Genomic DNA, 25,357 nt, shown 5'->3' on the forward strand with positions numbered 1-25,357 from the left:
GCTGCGACGGCGGCCAAATTGCTGAACGCGAGGGGCGAGCGCGAGGGAGCCCCCCTCCGGAACCCCCGCGCGTCCAGGAGCGCCGGCAGCGGCGGCCCCACGAGGATCGGCTTCAGGTACCGCCTTGCAGGGTCGACTTTGCTCCCTCCTCCCCGGCAGTGCCCTGCATTGCATTTCCAGGGTAGCGACTCGGGCACAGGGACTGCAAGGGTGCCTCCCTCTGCTCCCCTTTCCTCTTTCAATGACTTTGGAAAAGGAACTTAGAGTCTCTGATGAGTTTCTATGTTGGTTTCGGTCTTGGGGGTTGAGAAACGTAGAAAGCAGAAAGATTTGTTGTTGATACTGTTTTTATGTGGCAGGGAGTGTGTGGAGATTGGATTGGTTTTCCACCAAGAGCATGTGGCATTTCTGAAGGCATTTCCAGGGCAGGAGCCCTTCGGAAATTATTATTCCCTTTGCAAGTGGGAACTTGTTTCTTCCTGAGAAACAGGTGACACATCAGCTGCCTCTTTTTGTTTGTTTGTTTATTTCTTTGCTTTCAAAATGGTCATTACTGAACTGAGATTGAAAATATAAGCCTTGGAAGGGAGTAAGGTTTTTTGATTCCTATTTTGTAAATCCACATTTTCCAAGTAATGCCATTTGGATTCTAGAGCCTTCCCTCTGCCCTTCCCCCATTAATTTGAAAGAATCTGGAATTTCATTCCATTCTCTTAATTTGCTTCTAAAACCCTGTAGAATCACCCTGAGGAAGTGACCTGAGATGCCCAGGAATCCTCTAGTACTTTTTTTTCTCTAGAGAAAAAAGTGTTCTGTTAGCTGTTTGAGCTCCATCCTTCTGAATGGTGGGAAAATTGTGGGTTTCTGCCCTGTCCATCATACTGATAGGAGCTTTGTTTTCTGCTTGTCTTTTCCCCAAGGAGATGATAGAAAGTGACATCTCATCCATAATGTCAGGAATTATTCGAAACTCGGGGCAAAATCACCATCCCTCTCCACAGGAGTACAGGTGAGGACTTCAACAATCACAAACTATATATTTTTTGATTGGTCAAAGTATTTATGTGTTGTTTATGATTTCTGAAACTGCCAAGTAACTATTATTATGTTCAGTTCTGTGGTTTTGCAGGAGAGCTAGAAGGTCTTGATTTTCAAAGTAGGTCTCTCTTAGGGTGTCTGGGCTTCTGGCTCTGCCCAGTGGGACCACTTGAATGCCTGCAGTCTCCTGTGTCCTCCAACAGAGGTCTCCTCCTGGTTTGGGAATCCTGGTGAATGTTAAGACACAGCAGCTATTGCTTCCTCTCTAGTGACCTTAACGGGGGCTCCAGGAAATCCCTTCCCCCCCAAATCTTTCTGGGAGGAATTGGCTTCTGAGGAATTGTCCTCCATGGGTTCTGGGAAAGTTGTGAGTCAAAATTCTGGGTTCTTCATCTGGCTATGTGACTTTCAACAAGTCTTTTGCCCTCTCTGGGCCTCATTTCCTCATCATTTAAGTGATGCTGTTGAATTAGATGATCTTAAGGTCTCTTCTAGGTTCTCACATATTCATAGAGTAAATTAGATAGAAACTGAAGTCAAGACAAACAGTTTCTTGAAACAGAATGAAACAAGGTACATATATGTGGGGGGTCTTTTAGAGCACTTCACTTTTTTGTCTTCAAACCTCATAGCTGGAAAGGCCCTTAGGAGGTCAACCAGTCTGGCCCCCTGATTTTTACATATGGGGAATCTGAGGCCAAGAGAGAAGAAGGGGCTGGTTTAAGGTCACACTGTGACTGGGAGGGAGGGGGAGGGAAAGGAGGGAGCTAGAGTCCTCCCCCAGTCTTTCTCCCTTAAGGCGGGGTAACCTGAGCCGGTTTCTAGGGCCCCACCTCCAAAAGCAAAAACCTTGTCTGTGGGTTGACAGGGCACAGCCTGCATTATGGAATGGGGACATAACCAGGGCTGGCCTGGGAAGAAGAGGCTGTCACCTCGGATCAACCCTGTTTACCCAGGAGTTGCTTGGACCCCCGGGGTCACTGCAACTCACTTGCCTGCTGGGACAGACTGCAGCCCCCAATTAGAGGGAGGCCACTTCCTGAGGGTCATAGGCCTGGAATCTGCCTTCTGAGATCCAAATGAGGCAATAGATTCAAACAGATATTTGCAGAGAGGCTGCTGTGTGTAGAGCTGGGGCCAGGTGCATAGCAGTCTGTTAGCACCCACTGTGTGCTGTGACCCCCATCACTCACCTCAGCTCAGGAGGCTGCTCTGATGACCCCTGCTGTCTAGGTGAGGGAACTAAAGTGCTCAGAGAAATGAAATGGCTTTTCCCAAGATCTTTCAATCTCTGGACTTCCTTCTAGCACTAACAGGGTTTAAATAATGTCAAGTAGGTTAAGGGCAGTGTAAAAGTTAGCAGCTTAGGCTCTGGAGTTCATTATCATCCCTGTTTTTCCAGCCATGTGGAGCTCTCTGTGCCTCAGTTTCCTCATCTGTAAAATGGAAATAGAAATAGTACCCACTGCATGGAGTTGTTGCAAAAGTTAAATGATCATTGCTGGCTCTGTCACTCACCAATTTTGTTTTATTTCACCTCTGAACTTTGGTTGGTTTGTTCCATGGGGATAATAAAAGCTGCCCCTGAAGGGTTGAATGGGGGTATTTATTATCTATGAAAGTATCTGGAGTCCAGCAGGCACTGGATATGTCTGGGGTGAATCTACAGTTGTCCTCCTAGTTGGAAGCCTAGAGACAACTGGCCCTTCCCTGCTGGCTGGCTTCAAGTACTCAAAGTCATCAATTCTTATTTGTGGGTTCAAAGTCCAAGTTTTGGGCAGGGCCTGTGATTTGCTTTGGTTTCCTCATCTTTAAAATGAGCATGGTTAGGACTTGTCTTTCAACTGATTGCTGGGAGGATTAAATAAATAAAGCTTATAGCACATGAGGCACATAATTAATAGTCACTTTTGCTGTTACCACTTAGTTACATGAAAGAGTGGTTTTCTGCAAGAGAAGCTTCTAGGGAGGCCTTTTGGGAGGGGAGTGTGGAAGAAATGAGTGTGGGATAGAACCTGTGAAACTAGATGCCCAGGCACTGCCCATCAGGGGCTTCCGCCAGGCTGGGGGCTTGGTCCTGTGTATCTGGGCCAGCCAAGCTCACACACTGTCTGGGGTGCTAAGTAGCTACTTCTCTCCAAAAATAGAGCAAGGCAAGCAGAGAGCATCCTCTGGGAATGGTAGGTCCTCAGTGAACAGGCCTATCCAGTTCACTGACCACCTGGCAGAAGTAGGGGGAGCCGAGAAGAGAAGCAGGCTTGTCCCCATCAGCACTAGGTCCAGACATGCCCAGTGCCTGGCACGGCACAGCACAGCTCAGCACAACCCTTTCTTTCCTATTCATGTGGATTCAGGGCTGTTATCTTGTATGCAATGGCCAAGGTGTCCACCCAGAAAGCAAAACAACATCATAATAGCAATAATAATAGCAACTAGTGATTTCTTAACCCTTTACTACCTGATTTCCCTGTGCCAGACTCTCAGTATAAATCCCCACCAAATTCTCCCAAACCACCCATGAGAGGGTAGCACTCTTATGCCCATTTAGCAGGTAAGGAAAACAAGGGTCAAGCCATTTAAATGGCTTAACAAGAGGATGCTACTGATGGGTCAAGTGGGGACTCAAGACAACGAAGCTGCTGTACCCTGAGAATATTGTGACCAGCCCCATGTTCCATTGGCCAAGAGCTCAGGTGCTCTGTCACCTCGCAATTGTGTGACCCTAGATAAGCCACTGCCTCTCTCTGATCCTCCATTTATTCATCAGTGAAATGGAGCCACCCGAGAACCCAACTTGCAGGTTTGTTGGGAGGATCCTGCACCTCCAATGTGGCAAGAAGAAGTTCAGCTGGGTCTGGGACAGAATGAGTGCTGGGACACCGGGGGCTGGTTTATGATTACACTGTGACTCCTCATTTCTAACCACTTCTGTTTTTCTCCCCAAATAATAGCCTAAAAGTAGTTTATGGGCTTCTCATTTGCCCTCCTGCATCTCCAGAGATGGGCTCCAAGGACCACTCAGTCTGCTGGTCTAGTCTCCCTTCCGTGTAACCCCACCCCAAGCAGCTGCCTGGTTCCCCATCCCCCCCTCCAGGGTGCTGAGTTTGGCCGTTAATTTTCAATGGCTATGTATAGAAGGGCGGGAGCAGCAGCTGGAGGCGGCTGCCTTGTCCCTGGGGAGCTGTCAGGAGTCAGTGGCAGGGTCTAGACAGCAAATTGGCAGCAGCTTCCTCGCCTGTTGCTGGTGCTGGGGCAGGGGAACAGGGCCTGTGGGAGGTCCTGACCTCCCAAGCAACGGTACACAGGGCTCATGCTTAAAATGGATTGACCAGGTTTCTCCTTAACTCAAAGGGTGAGAAAGAAGTCCACCCTTAGATGTACTAAGACATAGAGTTATTAAACATCTACTGTGTGCCAGGCACCTGCTATACCCCTTAGCAAGTGCACCACCCCATTTCATCTTTATACCATGGGCCAGGTGCTGATATCATCCCAATTTACAGACAAGGATACTGAAGCCCAGAGATAGGACTTGCCCAAAGGCATACATTTAGGTAGAGGCAGAGCTGGGGGATACCTGCCCCAACTTATGATACTTATTCTTGAAGTCAGGTTTACTAAACTCCTTTTACAGACTGGGAAACTAAGGCCTAGACAAATGAGAGAAGGCAGGCTTCTGCTTCCTTAGAATCTCACCTTTCTCCCAGGGCCACGAGGCTCAGTGATCCTCCTTCCAGATCTTTGTGCCAGTTGTTCACATCCCCAAATCTCAGTCCCTGCTCCCTTCTTTAGGCTCGCTTGTGGGTGAGGAACAAAGATAGTCTTCCTGGGGCCCAGACCTCTTTTGGGGTCTTGCATTTCCACCCCTCAGAAACCTATGTGCGCACACACACACACACACACACACACACACACCAAGTCCCAAGCCAGCTATTATTCTAGAAAGGTAAGATTCTTTTTTCTGAACTCCTGATCAAGTCATTTCACATTACATTCACTGTCGGACAAGTTGGGAATTTCTAAGCTTGCTAAATTGCACTTGATTTTCTTTTTCCTATAAAAGGTTACAAAAGATATTACAAAAGATATGTTAGCTAAATAAACACGTTCATGAAGTTCTTAATCCTTAATCATTGGATTGGTGACAAGAACAGCTTGTGGTGACGTAACAGTTTCTTACCAACCACATCTTAAGAAGGCAGGTAAAACCTCCCTGTTGTAATCAGGGTGAATGTGCCAATCCAGGTAGGGCTGTACATGCCTTAGGACCCCTGGGCTGGTGATATGACTCTCTCAGAGACAATATTTCCTGGGCAAAGCCCTCCACATGATGGCACAGGCAAGAGGAGAGAGAGCAGTGGGAAGGAAGAAAGAAATAGGTTACGTGGTTAGAGCACCAACTGTGTGTTGGGCCCTGTCTTATACATTATCTGATCTTATCCTCACATTTGCCCCAGTGGTGGGAATTAGCATTATTCCATTTTACTTATGGGAAAACTGAGGCACAGAGAGGTGAAGTGACTTGCCCCAAATCACACAGCTGAAAAGGGGTTGAGATGGGATTTGAACTCAAAATGGATGTTCCTTCCTCTATTACAATTACTACATCAACCTAAGGGAACTCCATGATAGGAAACAAAACATTAGATGTAGGCTCTAATCTTCAGCAGTGTAGGCAAAGATCCTGGCAGAAACTGTAATCCATCCATAAATACATGTGGATGTACTGCCAAGTTCATCATTTCATTTGACTTCTACAGCAGTGACCCCAGAGCAATGAACATGGAAGTCCAGTAAACCTTGAGTGGACAAATACTTGTCAGGAGAAGGTGTTTCTGGGTCTTGTAATGAGGTATAAGACATACTCATCCTTGTCCTCCTGGTGTTTTGTGTCTAGAAAGGGGGGGGTAGTTAAGAACAGGTGCCTTGGTGATCTTGGGCAGTCTGTGCTGCATGTGGAGACTAAAGGTGGCTAACCATTTCAGGGGAGGAGAGGAGAGCTTCCTGGGGAAGGCAGTGTTTAAGCTGAACAGGAAATGGATGAGATTGAATGTGAGACATGTTGTGGCTGGGCTGGGCAGGGGGATTCTTCCTCCTTTTCCCGCTCTAGTAGGAATGTAATAAATGCCCACAGGGGCACCAGGACCTAAAGCACTGAAGGGTAGAGGCTGCTGTGGAGACCTGCATTCTAGTCTGGCTCTGATCCTAACAGGGACCTTGGGCAGGACCTTGCCTGCCTAGAGAAGAAAGCCTAGAAACATGTATAAATGCTTCATTGCAAAATGGTAAGTGTTCTATGAACATACACAAGAAGAGGTGGGACTGGACTGGGAGGGCTTTCAGAGGAGGAAAGAAACATTTAGTCTGAAAAAGAGCCAATCATGAATGAGTGCACAGAACAGCATTCTAGGCAGAAGGAACAGCATGTGCAAAGGCCTTGAAATGGGTGAGAACCTAGAATGTTTGAGAAACTGAAAGATGGACAGGGTTGCTAGAGCATAAGGAAGAGGGCCAAGGAGGGGAGGGGAGGGAGATGGCCAAGGGCCAGATCATGGCAAGGAGCTTGGCCTTTACTCTGCAGATAGGTCTTAAGGACAGTGACAAGTTCTGATGTCCCTTTGGAAGGGTTGCTCTGGCTTCTGGGTGTTAAATCCATCCATTCCACAGTTGTCCTGTGCCTACCCTGAGCCAAACACTACTATGCACTACCTGTGGGTTACCTGCCCCAATCCAAGAGGCAGGCCCTATTCTTGCCTCTGTTAGGCGTGTGTGGACACTGAGATTCAAAGACTTTGAGTTACCTGCCCAAGGTCCCCTGTTAGGATTGGGGCCAGATCTCCCCAGGTTCTGCCCTTCAGTGCTCTGCCCGCCCACTTTTCATCCCTCCCACAACACGACTGAATAATTAAGTACACTCTCCATTGAAGTGGGTCTGGTTGGTCTTCTGGTCAGCATAGGATGGCAGTCACAAACTCCAGGGGTATTTCTCCTTACCCAGATCCACCACAATGTTCCCAGACCAGTGGCTGTGTCACCATGCGGACACTTGGTAGCCTCATCCTTTAAAAAACGATACAATGGTGGTTGCCCTTCCTGAATTTCAGCCAACTGGCAGAATGGCAGGGTGAAGGCCCCAGGCTGTTGGTGTGTCCATGGTTCAAACTCAGTTCCTTCACCAATATGCCAGGTGGCTGAGGCACGTCACTTCATCTCTCTTTTCTTTTTTATTTTTGTCACAGTTTTTGACAGGGGCTGGGTTTGAACCCGCCACCTCTGGCATATGGGGCCAGTGGCCTACTCCTTTGAGCCACAGGCACTGCCCAGTCACTTCATCTCTCTGTGCCTCAGCCATCCCGTCTGTGAAATGGGGATAATCAGTAGCCACCCCACAGGCTGTTGGAACCAAGAACTGGCGGGAAGGTGGCATGCATGGGGCGAGGCATCCCTACTGTGCGTTCTGAGGCCAAGCAGAAAGTTATCTCCTTGGAGGCAGGGAGTTTTGTCTGCCTGACAGGACAAGGCCTGGCAAGTGGAGGTCTGGAAATATTGTGGAATAAAGCCTTTACCAAGTGTCAGACACTCTGCTAGTGGCCTTCCCCATGATCTGTAATCTTCAGAAGACGTTTACAGTGTGAACCATGACACTGGGGGTGAGAGCCCCTCCTGCATTATCTCACCCAATCTTCTCTACTCCCTATAAGATAAGATAGGAGTTAACACTCCCATTTTACAGATAAGCAAACTGAGGCTCAGAGCAATGGACAGCTATGGACAAGTCTCACAGCTACTAAGTGGCTGGATAGCATTTAAACCTAGGCTGGCTGATTCCACAGACAGAGCAAAGGGAGAGCCGGGGCCAGACTCCCCAGTTGGAATGGATTTGGAATGTGGCATTGAAAAGGGCCGGGGCCTTCTGCTGAGCTCAGAGCCTTCTGAGCAAAACTAAGAAGGGCACACAGGGCTAGGCGTGATGGCTCACATCTGTAATCCCAGCATTTGGGGAGACTGAAGCAGGAGGAACACTTGAGGCCAGAGTTCAAGACCAGCCCAAGCAACATAGCAAGACCTGGTCTGTACAAAATATACAAAAATTAGCTGGGCGTGGTAGCATGGGCCTGTAGTCCCAGCTACTCAGGAGTCTGAGGCAGGAGGATCACTTGAGCCCAAGAATTTGAGGTTGCAGTGAGATATGATGATGCCACTGCCCTCATATCCAGGCAAGAAAACAAGACTGTCTTCCCCTCCAACTCCCCTAAAAAAGGCCGCTAGTAGCACATATGGAGTGATAAGCATAGTAGGTGCTCAGAAATCATCCTGATTATAGAATGGTATTGATTTTCCCAGGTGCCACCTTGATCCTCACTGGGGTGTGTCCATGACCTTGGACTCTCCATGCTCTGACCCCTTCAGAAGGGGACCCTGCCTTCAGCATCCCCCTACTTCCTACTGGTGGGGGGCTGCCCACCTTCACAATTCCCCATTCAGGGTCTCTCCACAGTCTGTGTGTCACAGTGACAGCCCCACAGAGATGGAAGAGGCTTAACCCCCTAGTAGCATTCCAGATGGGGAAACTGAGGCCCATGGAGGGTCAGGTGGGAGATTCTGGGAGCCTGAGCATCTTGAGGGGCCCTGTCTACTCTGCCGCTTAGTGGGGAAACAGGTCTGGCGAGGGAAAGAGGCTTGCCCATCATGGGAGAACATTCAGAAATCCCAGTAAGGGACATACCTGCAGGCTGTGCCCACAAATGGCAGGGGCTTTGCATCAAAGGGGACCTTGGGCTCATCTTTCATCTAACAGGGTCCTGATTGTTCATGTCCTTGGCTACTGCTTGAATACTTCTGGGACAGGGAGCTCACCACTTTGTGAATCACCATAGTACACAGAGCTCCCGTTTTTTCAGAGCTCTTCCCTCTAATGTTCTTGCTATTCATGGTGGGAGGCAGGGGTGCTGGGTAGGGAAATCTTTTCTAATAAGACATACTAAAATTCAAAATTCCATGAAATCAGCTGCTTCCATTTCCAAACCTAAATCAAATTTCCAGGTGTTTTAGGTCAATACAAAAACTTTGCTATAGTATTTTCCCCCCTGTGGCAAAGATTGGAAAGAATGTTCCAGACTACTGCCACCTAGTAGAACTTTCTGCAGTGATGGAAACAGTCCGTATCCCTGCTGGCTATTGTGGTTATTCAGCACCTGAAACATGGCTGGTAGACTTTGAATTTAAATAACTGCATGTGGCTAGTGGCTACATGTTGGAGAGCACAGTGCCTGGACTTTATTTCACAGAGCATATTTCTTCACCCAGGGAGAAGGAGCCCCTGCTCCTGGTGTTACAGCCAACCCAGCCTCTGGAAGCGAAGTTCTGGTTCCTCTGTCCCCTGCCTGGGTGATCCTAGATAGGCTTGTCTCTCCCCGGCTTCAGTGTCCTCATCTGGCAAATGGGAAGTGGGGATCATAACAATTCCTGTCTATAGGCTCTTGCAAGGGTGGCACAAGATCTGGCATGAAAACAGCTTTAGCTCAGAGCTGGGCACACACCAGGGACGAGCTTGCCCCACACCATGTCCATAGGGGCCTTTTGCCCCTGCCTGGCCCCTGGGGAGTGGTGGTGGGACATCTGGAAAGCTGGGTCTGTTTGCTCATTTGCTCAGTGTGTGAGTACTTACTGGGCAGCCTTTTTGTGGCCGGCCCTGTCCTGGGCACCAAAGTATGCCTCTCCTTTTAGGGGTGCATGGTTTCCTGCTTCCACATTGGGGGTCTCCTGTGGCCACTTGCACCCAACAGGGAACTCAGCTTATATCCTGGCCCCTCTCCACACCAGGCTCTTGGGGTCTCCTGAGACCTGGGGGTGCATCCTCTGCCCTCTCTGGGGACACCTGGTGGGCTTAGGAAAAAGTGGAGACTTGTGGCCAACCAGAGTCCTCCCTGGAGCTCAGAGAAATGGGGTGTCTGGTAGGGAAATGCTGAAGGATGAGAAGGCGCATCCTTTGGGAGGGAGCAGAAGAAGGTGAAATCAAGCCATGTTGGAGGAGACAGGAATGACATTTGGCCCCACTTGGGGCATAGAGGGCAACTGTAGCCCACCATACACCACCCCAGGTCAGAGCACAGGGTCACCCAAGCCATGGGGAGGGCAGGGTTGGGGGGCACATCCCCCAGCATAGGTGTGTAGGAATCACCTGTAGATGGGGGGGCGGCAGTGTTCATAGGCCTTGTTCCTGGAAGCTTGGCTCAGGCTTTAAGCAGCCCAGGTGGTAGGGACTCAGATGGTTGTACAGGGGAACTGTAGGTGGAGACAGGTCTGCAAGAGACAGGGGCTCCCTGGGCACCATGTCAGAGGAGGGGTGAGGAGAGGATGGGTGTGTACTAAGAGGTCTTATAGGGGCTTTGCCTCTAGCGTTGTTCCCCTGTTTTGCAGAGAAGGAAACTGAGGCTTGGGAAGGTTCAGAGCTCATGTGATGTCACCAACAGGAAGTGTGGCTAGGACTTCAACACGGGGCCATAGCTACAGACTCAGAGAGAGAGAGACCCAAGGAGAGAGGTTGAGACAGGACGGGGGCATGGAGGCAGCAAGTGGAGGGATTCGGGTCTTTTGGAGTTTGTGTCTTCTCATGGCCTCCTCTGGGCATGACTTCAGGCAGGCAGGCGACACAGGTGACCCAGGAGGGGCTGGATTTCCCCCTTGCCCAGAAATGGAAGAGAACATTGCCTCGGGTGAGCCCAGGGCGATGGGGCTGGGGTTTGCTTTTTCCTTTGAATTGAGTATGTCCTATCATTTTCCAGCAGAGGAGAAACCCACTCAGTAGACTGCTGTAGGGTCTGGGTCTCGGTCTGTCTCTCACATACACCTCCCAAGGGGTAGTCCCAAACCCTCCGCCATGGCAGGGTGTATCACAAAGCCACCTGCCCTAGCTCGCCAGCCCTGCGGATGGGGTGTTATTGTCACGTGTGCCCTTTTTACAAGTGATAAAACAGGCTGTGGATTAAGTGCCCTTCCAAAAGCCTATGGCTGGAAAGACAGCTTTCCTGAATCTAGGGTTCTCTACTGTGTCATAGCCACCGTGACCCCATAGCTTCCTCCATCTCAGATTCAGCATTGGGAGAGTGAGGCTGGGTGCATGGGTGTCTTTAGTGAGGGACCATTAGACATGGGTGAAGGTAGGGGGCATGCTGATGGCCTGTGTGCAGGGAGCAGAGATTGTTAAGGACCTGTGGTGGGCTTTGGGGATAAGGCTCTCTCATTGAGGTCCTGGCGCATGACACCCCGGTCCCTGCTGTGTGCAGTGAAGATGTGCCTGAATGTTGGAGAGACCCTAGGAGCCAGTGGACTCCCATCACAGTGCTCCTTGGTGCCCACATCCACTATAGGAGTCTGGCAGGGTTGGCTGGGAGACTCCCTGTAAGGCGCCCTGAGGCAGACATTCCGGCATTGGGCAGAAGGGAGGACCAGGCTACCTCTGGGATGGTAGTGGGGGAGCAGGGCCCTGGCCACTGACCCCCAGAATGAGCTGCAAGCCTCCACGGTTGTGCTGGCAGTTGAGCATCTCCTGGCTCATCTGATCTTCCAACAGCCAGAGAACAAAGGCTTAGGGATCTGAGGTGACTTGGCCAAAGTCATACAACTCAGGGGTCATAAGGACTTGAACCCAGATCCACCTAGTCAAAGCCTGAGCTTTGCCTGATGCCTGGCCACACCTTGTCTGGGCTGTCCTTCCGCCAAAGCATAGCTGGAAGTCCCAAGGCTGGGACTCCAGGGCCTGGGCTGGGACCCCAGCTCTGCATTTTACCAGCTCCCTGGGAGATGCTCATTTGCACAGTTTTGGTGAGAGCCCCAGGGCTCAGGGCAGGGCCTTTGCCCCAGGAGACATCTGCTTCTCCACGTGTCATGCCATAGGAACAACCTAGGTTGGAGCAGATAGACCTGGGTTTGAATCCTGGTTGCCTCACTTGCATGCAAAGGGATTTTGCCTTCAATAGTTTGATCTCAGCTTCCCCGTCTGTAAAGTAGGGCTGCCTACTCCCTGTCCCCTCCTGGGCTATCACAAGGACCCAAGGAGACAGAGGAACAGCTCTGTGAGTTCTAAAAGTGCAGGATATGACTACGACTATCACACTACTCTTGGAGCTGGTGGCCTGGGGTCAACCCATAAAACAGGCACTTAAAGGGCATCTGCTGTGTGGGGGAACACAGGTGATACAGGACTCCAGGCCAAAGCTCCATGAGACCAAAGAAAGGGTGAGGGAGGAGACCCAGACAGGGCAGGACTTGCTGGCTTGGCAGAGTGTAGGCAGCAGGCAGGACACAGAGGGGGTCCCTGAGCTTGGGGTCAGAGTGGCAGACGCTTTCCGGAAGAGGTGCTGCTCTCGGGGTAGAGGGAGCCCAGCTCCAGTCCTTCTGCGGACTGTGGGACTGGGAACAAAGTGGTCCCCCACATCATGTTTCCCAGCTGAGGTAGGGGGTCAGGTGACGTCTGAGGGGACAGGCATGTTTTGGATGGGGGGAGGAAAGCAAAAGGGTGTTCCTTGCATGGGTAAGGCAGATGCAAAGGCATGGGGGCGGGACCATGTGCAGATACTGGGGACACGATGGACATTACGTAGCTACAGTAGGTGGCTGTCCCCCATGGGGAGGAAGAGTGTGATGGAAGGAACAGGGAGCCAGACAGGGTGTGTGAATAGCAAGGAAAAAAGAAAGAATCAGGATAGTACCATCGATTCAGCCATGTGCTAAGCCCTTTATATATATGTATGTATATATATTACCTCCCGCAGACCTTACTCTGTGGGGAAACAGCTCAGAGTGTTGACATGGCTGTTCAGGATCTGTTTCTTCATCTGTCAAATGGGTCTGGTTCACAGGAAGTGCTCAATAAGTGGAAGAAATGGTGAGTGGTTGCAGCAGCAGGGACAGAGTCTATGTAACCCTAGAGCCCAAAGTTCAGTGTACTTTCAGATCTTTGGGGGCCTGGCTAATAATATTAATATTAATAGCAGCTAAGCACTAACATATTATGTTTACTATGAGCCAGACACTGTTCTAAGTATTTTCCATGCAATAACATATTTAATTCTCCTAACACCCTATGGGATAAGAACAAAAGTCGTCCCCATTTGACAGATGAAAAACTAGGCTCACAGGAGTTAAACCAGTGGCCCAAGGGCACACAGGTGAGTGGAAATCAGGATTAGGATCCAGAGCCCAAGCTCTTAACCACCACAGGTACTGCTTGTCCAGTTCACTCGTTGCCAGAGATTCTGCTCCACGGTGACACCTAGAGCTTGGTTTGTTTACAAGCCCTAATCCTCCACTATCAGGAGACTTGGGGGGTCCATCTTGAGAAACTTGCTAGCAGGTGCTCACCTCCACTCCCCCCTGCTACCCCAGTGCCAAGCAGAGCAAGAGGGCAATGGGAGCTACAGTAGGTTACTGAGCAGGAGTGTGACAGGTGCCAGGAAGTCGGCTGGACAAGGGGTAAGGAGGGGAGGGTGGTGGGTGGCCAGCAGCCCCAACAGCAGCTAGTGCACCAGTCTGCTTTTCTACCTCTATGGTCTCTGAGGGCCTGAAGGGACAGATGGCATTGCCCAGGCCTGGACCGTGGCTGTCACTTGGCCAGATGAGTTATGAGCGGGCTGAAGGGGCGGCAGCCAGGGGGACGCAGAAACAATTGCATCGAGACCCCAGGACAATGGGGTCCACGTGCCACAGGGGCAACAGTCGTTTGTCACACAATGGGCTGCTGGGGGGACAGCAGCCGGGCCAACTGCTGCCACTGACACGGGCGAGCTGAGTTTTCAAATCGTTTCCAGGCCCTGTTTTTCTATGAGGCAACCAATCATGAGGGCAGCCGGCAGTCACCTGATGCCAACTCCACGCTGAGGGCCCAGACACTGTGACAACTGAGCTGCTGTGGCCATAGCAACGCTAATTGTGGCCCTAAAAGACAAGGAAAGAGAGAATGGATGGGGAGGAGGAGGGAGAGAAGGAGAGAGAAAGAACAAGAATGCCAGCTTGAGGCAGCCAAGCAGGTGCAAAGGAGGGTAGAGGCCTGTGGCCCAAGCTGGGTCCTCTGTCAGTTGATACACAAGAAAGACAGAGGCTGGACTTGGTGGTCTTCTCTTTCTCTGTCCCTCTTTCTGCTGGGCCCAGAAACACCTGTCTTTAAAACTTGGAGCTTAGTATTTAGACTGATGATTCTTGTCAATTAAACAGAAAGCTGATGCTGGCTGCTGAGGAGTGGACCCCTGGGCCAGCCTGCACCCACATGGCTCAGCACTCTTGGAGTCACCTCACACGCATGACTTCAGGAGCACTGGGGAGTGCCGGTTATGCCAAATCAGGGTACCTGTCTGGTACCTTCCATGGGCAACCATTTTCCTTCTAGGGAAAGTGTTGTCTTTGCTCATGAATCTGTTGGGGGTGGTGAATGTGAGTCTTAACTTGGGCCTTTAGGGGTTGCTTTACATTGTGGCACACTGCAAGTCACACTGCCTACGTCCCAGCCCAATCATTTCCTGTTTTGTGTGGCCTTGGGCAAGTGCCTCAGTTTCCCCATCTGTACAAGGCGAGTGTGGGCATATCCCACATCTCAAGGCTGCTGTGGGGACTGAGTGGGAACTATGCCTGTGTAGAACGAAGGCCCGGACATGGTGGGTAGTGGTCACTCCACTGTCTCAGTATGTGGCCTGCCCATCCACTTGCACTGTCCCCAAGCTCCGTGTCATGCACATAGCTATAGCACAGTAGGAATCCAACCTACACAGGGAGTCACAGCCGATTCTCCCCTGGCAGTTGGAACCCTGACCATAGGCCCTGACTGCTCTGTGCCCTGGTGTCCCAGGTGAGCTGCTACTGTGCCTCCCTTTCTCCACCCTTAAAATAGGAATAATAATACCTGCCTTGTAGGGTGACTGGCAGTATTAAACAGCTTAATACCTGTGAGGGACTTGACTGGTGCCTGGCACATAGTAAGTGCTCAATAAACATTAGTGTGTATTATTTTTGTGGTAGGTGCTGGGGGAAGATGTGTTAAGATGACTTGAGGATGTGCCGTCTGGCTGCCAAAGGGGGATCCTGGGATCAGGTTCCCATGCCCAACCCCAGGGATGGGCAGGTCAAAGGGCTGGGGTGGCTTGAGGAGATGAGGGGCTACAGACATGCTTCCAGAGGTCCAAAAGCCCCCCCAGGAACTGTCCTAAGCTCCCCATCTGGCCCAAGCTCCCTGCTCCTCTCTGCAGGCTTTTAGCTACCACTGGCGATGACGATCTCCCTGGGGACCTGCAGTCGTTGTCTTGGCTTACAGCTGTGGACGTGCCTCGGCTGCAGCAGATGGCAAGTGGCCGTGTAGACCTGGGTGGCCCCTGTGTACCACATCCACACCCAGGTAGGCTTGGAGCAAAATGGGGATGAGGGAAGGGTGGTGTAGGAAAGGGGCAACTCCCAGCCTTGCCACTCACCTGCTATGTATGTGGCCATGGCACTCCATTTCTCTGGGCCTCTATTTCTGCATCTGTAAAATGGGACAAATTCTACCTTCCTCAGAGGACATGGTTCATCATTTACTTAACACTGAGTACCAGGCCCTGGATGGGCTAAAGTTTTGAAGACAGCCCTGCTGCTACCCTGGTTCATCTTGAACATCTAGGACAGTTGGCAAACTTATGGCCCATGGGCCAAATGCAGCGTTTTGCCCATTTTTGTATGGCCTTTGTGTTGGAATTGGGTTTTACATTTTTTAAGGGCTGTTTAAAAAAAAAAAAAAGGAGGGCGGTGCCTGTGGCTCAAAGGAGTAGAGCCCTGGCCCCATATACCAGAGGTGCCGGGTTCAAACCTGGCCCTGGCCAAAAACTGCAAAAAAAAAAAAAAAAGAAAGAAAGAAAAAAGGAGAGATAGACCATATGATTTGTAAAGCCTAAAATATTTGCTAACTGGCCCTTTACAAAAGAAATTTCCACTTCCTGATTTAGAAGATTTCAAGAGCTAATGTATGGAAAGTGCTGAGTATAGGGTCCGGCACACAGTTGGTGCTCAATAAATGCCAGCTAGTTGCACAGAAAGTATTGAAGAAAAACAAAACCAATGGCAAAAATAATTACTGCCATACATTAAAAGTATCAATCGTAGAAAAATCATTATTTAGGATTATTTCTTTCACTGGGCAAATTGTTTTGGGAGTTGCAAATTTTTTCTGTAAAGGGCCAGGTAGTTAGTATTTTCTCGGAGGCTAAATGATTTTCTTTCAAAACTATTCAACTTTTCTATGGTAATGTAAAAGCAGTGATAGACAACATGTAAGTGAATAGATGTGATTCTGAGTCAATAAAACTTTATTTACAAAAACAGACTGAGGGCTAGTTTTGGCCTACTGGTTAGTTTGCCAACCCTTGGTGTAAGCCACGTGACTTTGGGCAAGCACTTCACCCTCTCAACATTTCCTCATCTTCAGTGAAAACCTAGCAGGACAACCCACTTGGAGGATTGTGAGGATTCAATGCACAAAGCTCCTTGAGCACAGTAGGTGTTTAATAAATGATAAAATAATGAAGCCTCTTCCTTCTCCTCTGTGTCTGCCGGGCATTTTCTGTGTGCCTGTCACTATGCTGGGCCTTTGGAGGAATGAATTGCATAAAATGTGATCCCAAGGCCAGGCATGGTGGCTCATGCCTATAATCCTAAGATCTGGGAGGCTGAGGTGGGTGGATTGCCTGAGCTCACAGGTTCGAGACCAGTCTGCCAGTCTGAGCCAGAGTGAGACCTCATCTCTAAAAAATAGCTGGGCATTGTGGCAGAAGCCTTCCATCCAAGCCACTCAGGAGGCTGAGGCAAGAGAATCACTTGAGCCCAAGAGTTTGATGCCATGGCACTCTACCGAGGGTGACAAAATGAGACTCTGTCTCAAAAAATTAAAAATTTTTTTAAATGTGGTTCTAATTCTCAGGGGGCTGAGAACAAAACCAGACAAAAGGCACAAAGGATAAGCCCAGGGGGGATCCAGAACTCAAAGGATTGCTAAGGACCCAGAAGGCTTCCTAAAAGAGGCAGCCTGAGGACAGGGTCATCTTGCAGGTCAATTTCCCTTGGTTGGAGGTGGCTGCCTGAAACCAGGCTGCTGCCATCAGAATTCATGTTGGATTAGCAATTTCTGTCTCAGGCCCAGCACATGATGTGGAGAGAAGAGGAGAGAATGTACATCTCTGATTCCCAAGCTAATCCTTGAGAAATAGGGGAGGTGGCACAAAGGCATTTAGACCTAAACCTAGAAGGTACTTGGGAGCCATGCATTTTTTTCTTTTTTTTTTGAGAGAGGGTCTCAAGCTATTGCCCGTGGTAGAGTGCTGTGGCATCACAGCTCACAGCAACCTCAGACTCTTGGGCTTAAGTGATTCTCTTGCCTCGGCCTCCTAAGTAGCTGGGACTTCAGGCACTCACCACAATGCCTGGCTGTATTTTTGTTGTAGTTGTCATTGTTGTTTAGCTGGCCCGGGCCGGGTTCAAACCTGCCAGCCTTGGTGCATGTGGCCGGAGCCCGTAACCATTGTGCTACGGGCACCAAGCCCCAGGGCACGACTTTGAGGAAAAATCGTGAACAATTGGTATCCTTCACAAAGGACAGGAACCAAGGCATTATGTCATCATCATCATCATTATTATTTACTATTGACTCATCTTTAGTGAAATATTATCATGTGCTCAGCAGAATGCTAGGCACTTGATAGGCATTATCTCATTTGACTCCGTAACACATTTTAGATAGGTGATATCAGTAGCCCAGGTACAAATGGGGAAAGTGAAGCTGACCCAAGGTTACACAGCTGGTAGAAACCCCACTTTTCACTTCTATACCCCTGGTAATTGATTTGCGTAGCACCTGCTACAAGCCTGATCCAGGAGTGGGGGATAGCTGTATCCTCTGGAGATACCCAGGGACAGGGTTGTCCCTGTCCTCCAGCCCAATAGCATCTCTGTGTTTCCCTCCTCCAGGCACCTTGGCTGGGGTGGCTGACTTGCATGTGGGAGCCTCCCCAGGTCCCCTACTCCATGGCCCAGCTGGCATGGCCCCCCGAGGCATGCTGGGCCTGGGCCCTTTAACCAACCATGGAGCCAGGGTAAGTGCCACCACATGGGTTGGGGAGTGAGGGTGGTGCCCTCCAAGACTGGGGTGCCCCACACCCACCCTGACCCCCTGTCTCCTCCTTTCCTGGCCCCAGTCGATGAGCCACTTCCCTGGGGGAGCCCAGCCCTTAGCCGGCCTGCAGGAGCCACCACAGCTGTACTCACCTGCCACCCAACCACAGTTCCCGCTCCCCACAGGCGCCCAGCAGGTACCGGGGGCTCAGAGGAGCTCTGGTCTCAGAGGCAGACACCCTGTCTTGAGCTGGCCGGGTACCTCTCTGAGCCTTGGTTTACTCGCCCAGAACATAGGGATAATATTCCCCACCATGCCTGTGTCATGGGGTCATTCATTCAGTTCCCCACAGTCTCTTGCATAGGTGGAGACAAGATCATTTCCTGAATTGTCGACCCCCACATGGTGCTTTTGACACTAGGGTGGGTGGAGGGGTGATCGCCAGTGACTTAGGCTCTTTCTTACCTTTTCTCTCTCTACCGCCCTTTCCCTGCCCCACCTGTGGGAAGTGCCCTTCTGTGGGCCTCTATGGCTCTCCATTTGGGGTACGGCCTCCCTATCCCCAGTCCCACATGGCTGTGCATTCATCGCAGGAGCTGCACCCCAAACACTATCCAAAGCCCATCTACTCATACAGGTGAGGTCCAGAGGGTGTCAGGTCAGGGCTGCTGGGTCAGGGTAGCGGGGGGCTTGGGGAGCAGAAGAGTGAGGCTGCCTTCAGCTAGGTGTAGTGGCCCAGACTTCCAAGGGGGAGGGCTTGGGGAACAGGAAACTCCTAAGTAGAACTTGTTCTCAGGAAGCTTCATAATGTGGTTGGTCAACCCCTTGGGTTGAGAACCCATTTCTGACACTGAGCTCAGTACCCCACTTCATCACTTACAAGCTGTGTGGCCGTGGGGAAGTGGCTTGGCCTTTCTGAGCCTCGATTTCCTCAAGGAGGGGGGAAGTGGTCTAGATAAAGCCTAAAGGTCCATAGCCACTAAATATGGGGGTGGGATAAGAAGACAAAAAGATAAAATGTATCAAATCATTACTAATGACTGAGCCTACAGTCAAGGAGAAGGACAGGGGCTGGAAGGGTACATAGAGAGCTCACGCTGGGCTGATACTGGTGGAGTGAAGCAGGACAGGCTTCCTGGCAGAATGGACCTTGGGCTGTCAGCCTGAGACCACTTCACATCCGGCCTGCCCCACCTTCTGCCCCCAGCTGTCTGATCGCCATGGCCCTGAAGAACAGCAAGACAGGCAGCCTGCCTGTGAGTGAGATCTACAGCTTCATGAAGGAGCACTTCCCCTACTTCAAGGTGAGGAATAAACCAGGATGGGGGTGTCAGAGCTGCCCTGGCCTCTCCCTGGTGCTGCCAGACTCCAGGACCAGCCTCTTAGATCCCCAGTTATGTTTGTATATCTGGTATAAGAATATGTGCACTCAGTGGGAGAAATTCAGAAAGAGAAAGGGGCTTTTGAAATGGGCTCTGATGGATAAAGAGAAGTTCACTAGTCATCCTGAAGGGCAATGGGTAGAGAGACCATCCTAGTTATTCAGCACAGACTCAGTAGAACATCATAATGTAAAACCCAGATCTTCCTTTGCCTCTCTGAGCCTCAGTGTCCTCGTCTGTAAGGTAGGGAGAATCATACGCAGCTGGCAAAGGTGGTGAGTATCTGCACGGAAAGGCTGTGAAGAGCCTGTAAAGAGCCGTCCATAGAAATAGACGTCTATGCTGGCATACAGTTGGTCATTAGTTATTCTTGTTAGCATCAAAGCAAAAAGGGAAGTGGGGAGTCAGATCATACCAAGCTGAAGGGTCCTGACGATTTAAAAGTGGTTCTCATTTAAGGCATTTGACCAGCTATATCCATTTATTACCATTATTCTCGCTTGCTTGCTTCCGAAGTGGGAGAGGAAGCATGAATGACCCAGTGGCTCTGGGCTGCATTCTTATGTAGTAACAGTTGGTGGGCACTGAACTGCAGCTCCCTGGTCAGCAGGGCAGAGGGTTCCCCAGTTGGCCACAGTCCCTACCACTGTCTCCCAGCTCTCCGACTTGATGTTGAGTGTCAGACACTGTTCACCTTTCCCCTCCCACTGTTGCATCCTGCCCTAATAGGCCTGAGTTGGAGAAACCCTAGGAGAGGAATGTTGTTCTAGGCAGGTATCTGAAGGGATCCCAAGTGCACATGTCTCTTTGTAGACAGCTCCTGATGGCTGGAAGAACTCTGTACGCCACAACCTGTCCCTGAACAAGTGCTTTGAGAAGGTGGAAAACAAGATGAGCGGCTCCTCACGCAAGGGCTGCCTATGGGCCCTGAACCTGGCCCGTATCGATAAGATGGAGGAGGAAATGCACAAATGGAAGAGAAAGGACCTGGCCGCCATCCACCGGAGCATGGCCAACCCCGGTGAGGCCCGGACTGCCACATGCACACACATGCACACATGCATACCACCCCCCAGCCCAGCCTTGGTTCTGCCTGGTCGCAGCTGAGCTGATGGGAAGACAGGTGCCTGCTCGTCTTCCCTCTCTCCTGTAGAATATGCCTCCCCCACATCCAGTGGGTGGTAAACTGGGGCGCCTGATCAGAAATATGAAAAACTGTTCTATCTAACTACTCATCCCTACTATCTTGCCTAGAAAGGCCAAACTACACAAACCATGGGAGCATTGGTTTCCTTCCACAGTGGCAGAGATGTTTAAATAATAAAATGATAACACTCGGTGTGGGCATGGATGTGGAGAAATAGACGTCTTCGTATACAACGGGTAGGAATGTACCCTGCAAACTACCCATGTGCTGATCTGATTATCCTGCTTCTGACAGTTTATCCTGAGGAAATCAAAGATTTGAACAAAAGGTTTATGAACAAAATTATTCATTAAATAGTATTCCGAAGAGTGACAAACAGAAATCAATCTAAACATCCCCCAAATAGAGGGTTGGTTAAATAAATAGAATGGCCTACTAGCCAAATGTGAGAGATGAAAACTATTTTAAAATATTTCTGAAACAGATATGAATCAATATACACAGTCTGGGCCAGGTGCAGTGACTCATGCCTTGTAATCCCAGCTTTTGGGGCTGCTGAGAGGAGAGAATCGCTTGAGGCCAGAAATTCAAGATCAGCTTGGGCAATAGAGCAAGACCCTATCTCTAAAAAATTTTAAAAATTAGCTGGGTGCAGGGCATGTACCTGTAGTCCCAGCTACTCAGGAGGCTGAGCCAGAAGGATCACTTGAGCCCAGGAGTTTGGGGTTACAGTGAGTTGTGATTGTGCCACTGCACTTGAAGAGGGATCACAGAGTAAGACGCCACCTCAGGAAAAATAAAATACACACACAGAGAGAAAGAAAGAATTGATCCTGTAATTGATCCTGTGTGCGTCTGAGAGGAATTATACCAAAATTTTTGTTGTGAATCTTTATTGTGAATGGAGGAGCCCCGTATCATTTTAAATTCTTCATATATTTCTCTATTTTCCAAAACTTCTATCCTGTTCATGAATTACTTTTACAATTAGATAAAAAGATTGCATCTGCATTTTTCTTTAATTAAAGGAGGTGAGGAGGGGACCATCTCTAATTAAGGGATATATACCTGGGGAGTAGTTCATACTTCTAGTCCTGTCCCAGCCTTAGGAATATTTGGCCTGGCTCTGTTGATGTCATCACGCTGGAGATGAAGAGTGTGGCTCAGGGGACAGTTCTGTCAGGTGGGGAGAAGAGCTATAGCAGGAACCAGTACTGGGTGCTCTGGGGTCTGGTTTGACACTTAGAGCCAGTGTTGACACATATGCAGGGTAAGACCTTGGGCAAGTCGTGTCTCTTTCCAGATTCTGAGTGTCCTGATTTCTAAAATGGGTGCAATCCAAGTAGATCTTGAGACCGCCCCCCAACCCCCCAGTCTAGACTCAACATTGTGCTACAATGAGACATAGCCAACAACCAAAATTAATGAGTCTTTACTTGTTTATATCCAAGAGCATTAAAGATTTTTAACCCACAGCAACACTTCTGGGTGTCTCTTTAGTATCAGGGAGTGGCTAGGGGCCTTTGCATGTTAATGAATTTTGTCCCTGTCTCATGGGATTTGTAATTTCTTCCTGTTTGAGGGCTATTAGGAGGTTCAGGAGAAATTCTAAGGTTGCAGGGCTGTCCTGTAAAACACTGCCCAAATGAGAGGGCCTAGGGTGATTCTCTGATGGAGATTCTTACTCCTCAAAGACCCTGCACAATTTGTGATTCTGTTGTATCTCCACAAAATGCTGTGTAGAATATATGACACCAGATGAAGAGACTGAGGTTCACAGAGTCCAAGAGACTGCCTAAGGGATTTGAACCCAGGCCTGGGCAGGGGCCTGGGTGGGGGCCTGGTGACTACAGGGTGGGTTCTGAGTGACCTCTCCCACTTGCCTGCAGAGGAGCTGGACAAGCTGATTTCCGACCGGCCTGAAAGCTGCCGGCGCCCTGGCAAAATTGGGGAGCCGGAGGCCACTGTGCTGCCTCACGCCACCACAGTGGCTGTGGCACATGACTGCCTGACTGTCTCCCAGCTTCCACCCCGGCCACTGATGACCCTGTCCCTGCAGTCGGTCCCCTTGCACCACCAGGTGCAGCCCCAGGCACACCTTGCTCCAGACTCTCCAGCGCCGGCCCAGACACCACCACTGCATGCCCTGCCGGACGTGAGCCCCAGCCCCCTCACCCACCCCGCTGTGGGGAGGGTACCCGTGGACTTCGTCAACATCAGCACTGACATGAACACTGAGGTGGACGCCCTGGACCCCAGCATCATGGACTTTGCCCTGCAGGGTGAGGCCACAGGAACAGGGTGATGGGTCTGGGACAGGGAGGGGAGAGCAGGTAGAGGAGGACTGTGCTGTCTGCATTTGCCCCGCAGCCTCAGTGCCACAGCAACACCCCTATACAGATTGAGCAGCCCTAATCCGGAAATCCAAAACGCTCCAGAATCTGAATCTGTCCATCATCAAGACACTCAAAGGTCATGCTCATTGGAGTGTTTCAGATTTTTGGATTAGGGATGCTCAACTTGTAATAGCAAATTATAGCAAACAGAGAATGAGCACTCGTGGTATAGCAGGCACTTCATAGCCACCATCTCACTCACCCTGCCACAGTCCTCTGAGGTCACTGCCATTCACATCCCCTTTCTGCTGATGAGGAAACTGAGACAAAGAGAAGTCACTGGCCCAAGGTCACCCAGCTAGTAAGTGGCAGAACTGGAAATTTCATCTAGATCTGTCCAATCCAGAACTTATAGTTGGTAACTGCTTCAACTCCTAAGAGCCAACCACATGCCAGGTCGTAGTGACCTGCTGTCTGCCACATGGTCATGCCCAATAAGTGGGGTGTGAATGAATGAATGAACCAATGAACCAGGGAATTTCAGGTTTTAGCAAAGGCTCATAATTCACCTGTTCACTAACACGGTGTAACTATTATGTGCCAACCAATCGCATGTCCTCTGCTCTCCAGGAGTTCTGTGTGTAGTAAGGGAAATGGGTAAGTTAGTGGGTTAGTTGGCCAGTCAGTTACAGCTGTGAGATGGATACATTTGAACTTACACTGCCTCTCTTCCTGGCTTCTCATGCTGTTAAATGTGCTAAAGAAAGGGGAAACATTGTTTTGTCTCCCTGGCATTGCCCATGATGGCGCTATGCTTGTCACCCTCACCACACCCCTAGGAGGTGGGTTTGCTGGTCATCTCTATTTTATTCTGAGGCTCGGAGATGGAAGTGACTTTCTCAAGGACACATGGGGGAAAGGAGAGGACCAGGGCTGGCATGCCAACTCCCCCACACCTTATGACCTTAAACAACTCACATAGTCTCTTCCTTGTTCCTAAGATGGGGATTTGAACTCAGGCTTTCTTGACATCAAGCCAACTCACCCAGATGCTTTTGTCTTTGAAAGGGAACCTGTGGGAGGAGATGAAGGACGAGGGCTTCAGCCTGGACACGCTGGGGGCCTTCGGAGACTCTCCGCTGGGCTATGACCTAGGGGCCTCGGGCCTGACCCCCGTCTCCAGCAGCAGCGACCAGTCCTTCCCAGACTTGCAGGTGACAGGTCTCTACGCTGCATATTCCACCCCGGACAATGTGGCCACTTCAGCCACCACCTCCTCTTCTCAGTACCTGGGCACAGCAGGGAACAAGCCTATAGCCCTGCTTTGAGCTGATGGCCTCACCTGCCCCAGAACACCCTGGAGAACTGACCTACACAGCGTGTTCCCAGAAGAAAGACCACCCTCCCTCACTTTCCCAGGGGCATAGCCGCAGGCTGGCCAGGGGTGCAGTTCCAATTGCCACCCCCACTCCTCTCACACCTTCCACTGAAGCTTCTGGGGCCTTCCCGAGTCTAAAGGACAGAGGAGAGTGGACACGCAGCCCAGCATCCCCTGGCTCTCTGACACTCCTCGGAGACCTGAGACGCAAGGCCTGGCCATGGTGACAGTGAGATGTCTCCAGCCTCATTCCCAGCGAGGCACCTCAATGACGAGGCGGTCTACTTTGGGGATGCATTGATGTGTCAAGGAAACACCCCAGCAGGAAAGCCCTTGAATTTATTCTTCTGGGATGAAATATCTGCCATAGCCTCTGAGGGACACGCTGAAGGCTGAGAGGCCAGCCAGTGAACCGTTTGAACAATCTGAACTTGGATAGAATTAGCAGAACTTGGAAACGGGAATTTGCCCTGGTGGGCTTCAGCCCCACATCCCAGTAGTCTGGTAGAATTTTATACAGCAGGTTCATGGGCCATGCCCGGCACCGTGACTGTGTATAAATGTATTTATATTTATTGTGGCACATTCACCCCCCTCTTCTTTGAACCTAGCCTGAGGCCCCTGGAATAAGCCTCCTCCTTTAGTCTCTGACTGAAGGTAGAGCGAATCCCACCTCTACCTGGCTTCTTGATCCCTCAGCAATCTTGGGCTTCTTTTTAGAACAAACAACACTTTGGATACTGTGAAATATCCCATTTTTAAAATGTAAGAGTCCAGGTACTTTTCTAACTTCTCCATCATGCTTCCACCCTCTGCCCACAAGCACCTAGGAGGGATATGACATTGATTTGGATTTGGGGACTTTCTAAGAGGAAACTGGGATGGAGATGAGAGGAATTGTGGGGATTACTTTTTGTACTGGGATTTAAGACATCCCTGAAGGGAAGAAGG

At 50.2% G+C, this 25,357-nt stretch overlaps 1 protein-coding gene across 1 annotated transcript; it reads left to right on the forward strand.

Moving 5' to 3' along the window:
• Positions 1-923: 923 nt before the first annotated feature.
• On the forward strand, positions 924-24,356 carry FOXN4 (forkhead box N4). The gene is made up of 9 exons (XM_053588585.1): positions 924-1,009; positions 15,276-15,421; positions 18,019-18,143; positions 18,246-18,359; positions 18,673-18,800; positions 19,371-19,467; positions 20,359-20,566; positions 22,582-22,974; positions 24,097-24,356. Exons 1-9 carry the CDS (start codon positions 924-926, stop codon positions 24,354-24,356), a joined length of 1,557 nt encoding a protein of 518 aa, XP_053444560.1.
• Positions 24,357-25,357: the final 1,001 nt, after the last annotated feature.

Source organism: Nycticebus coucang, chromosome 4 (genome assembly GCF_027406575.1).
Source record: "Nycticebus coucang isolate mNycCou1 chromosome 4, mNycCou1.pri, whole genome shotgun sequence".
In the NCBI taxonomy this organism is placed as follows: Eukaryota; Metazoa; Chordata; class Mammalia; order Primates; family Lorisidae; genus Nycticebus; species Nycticebus coucang.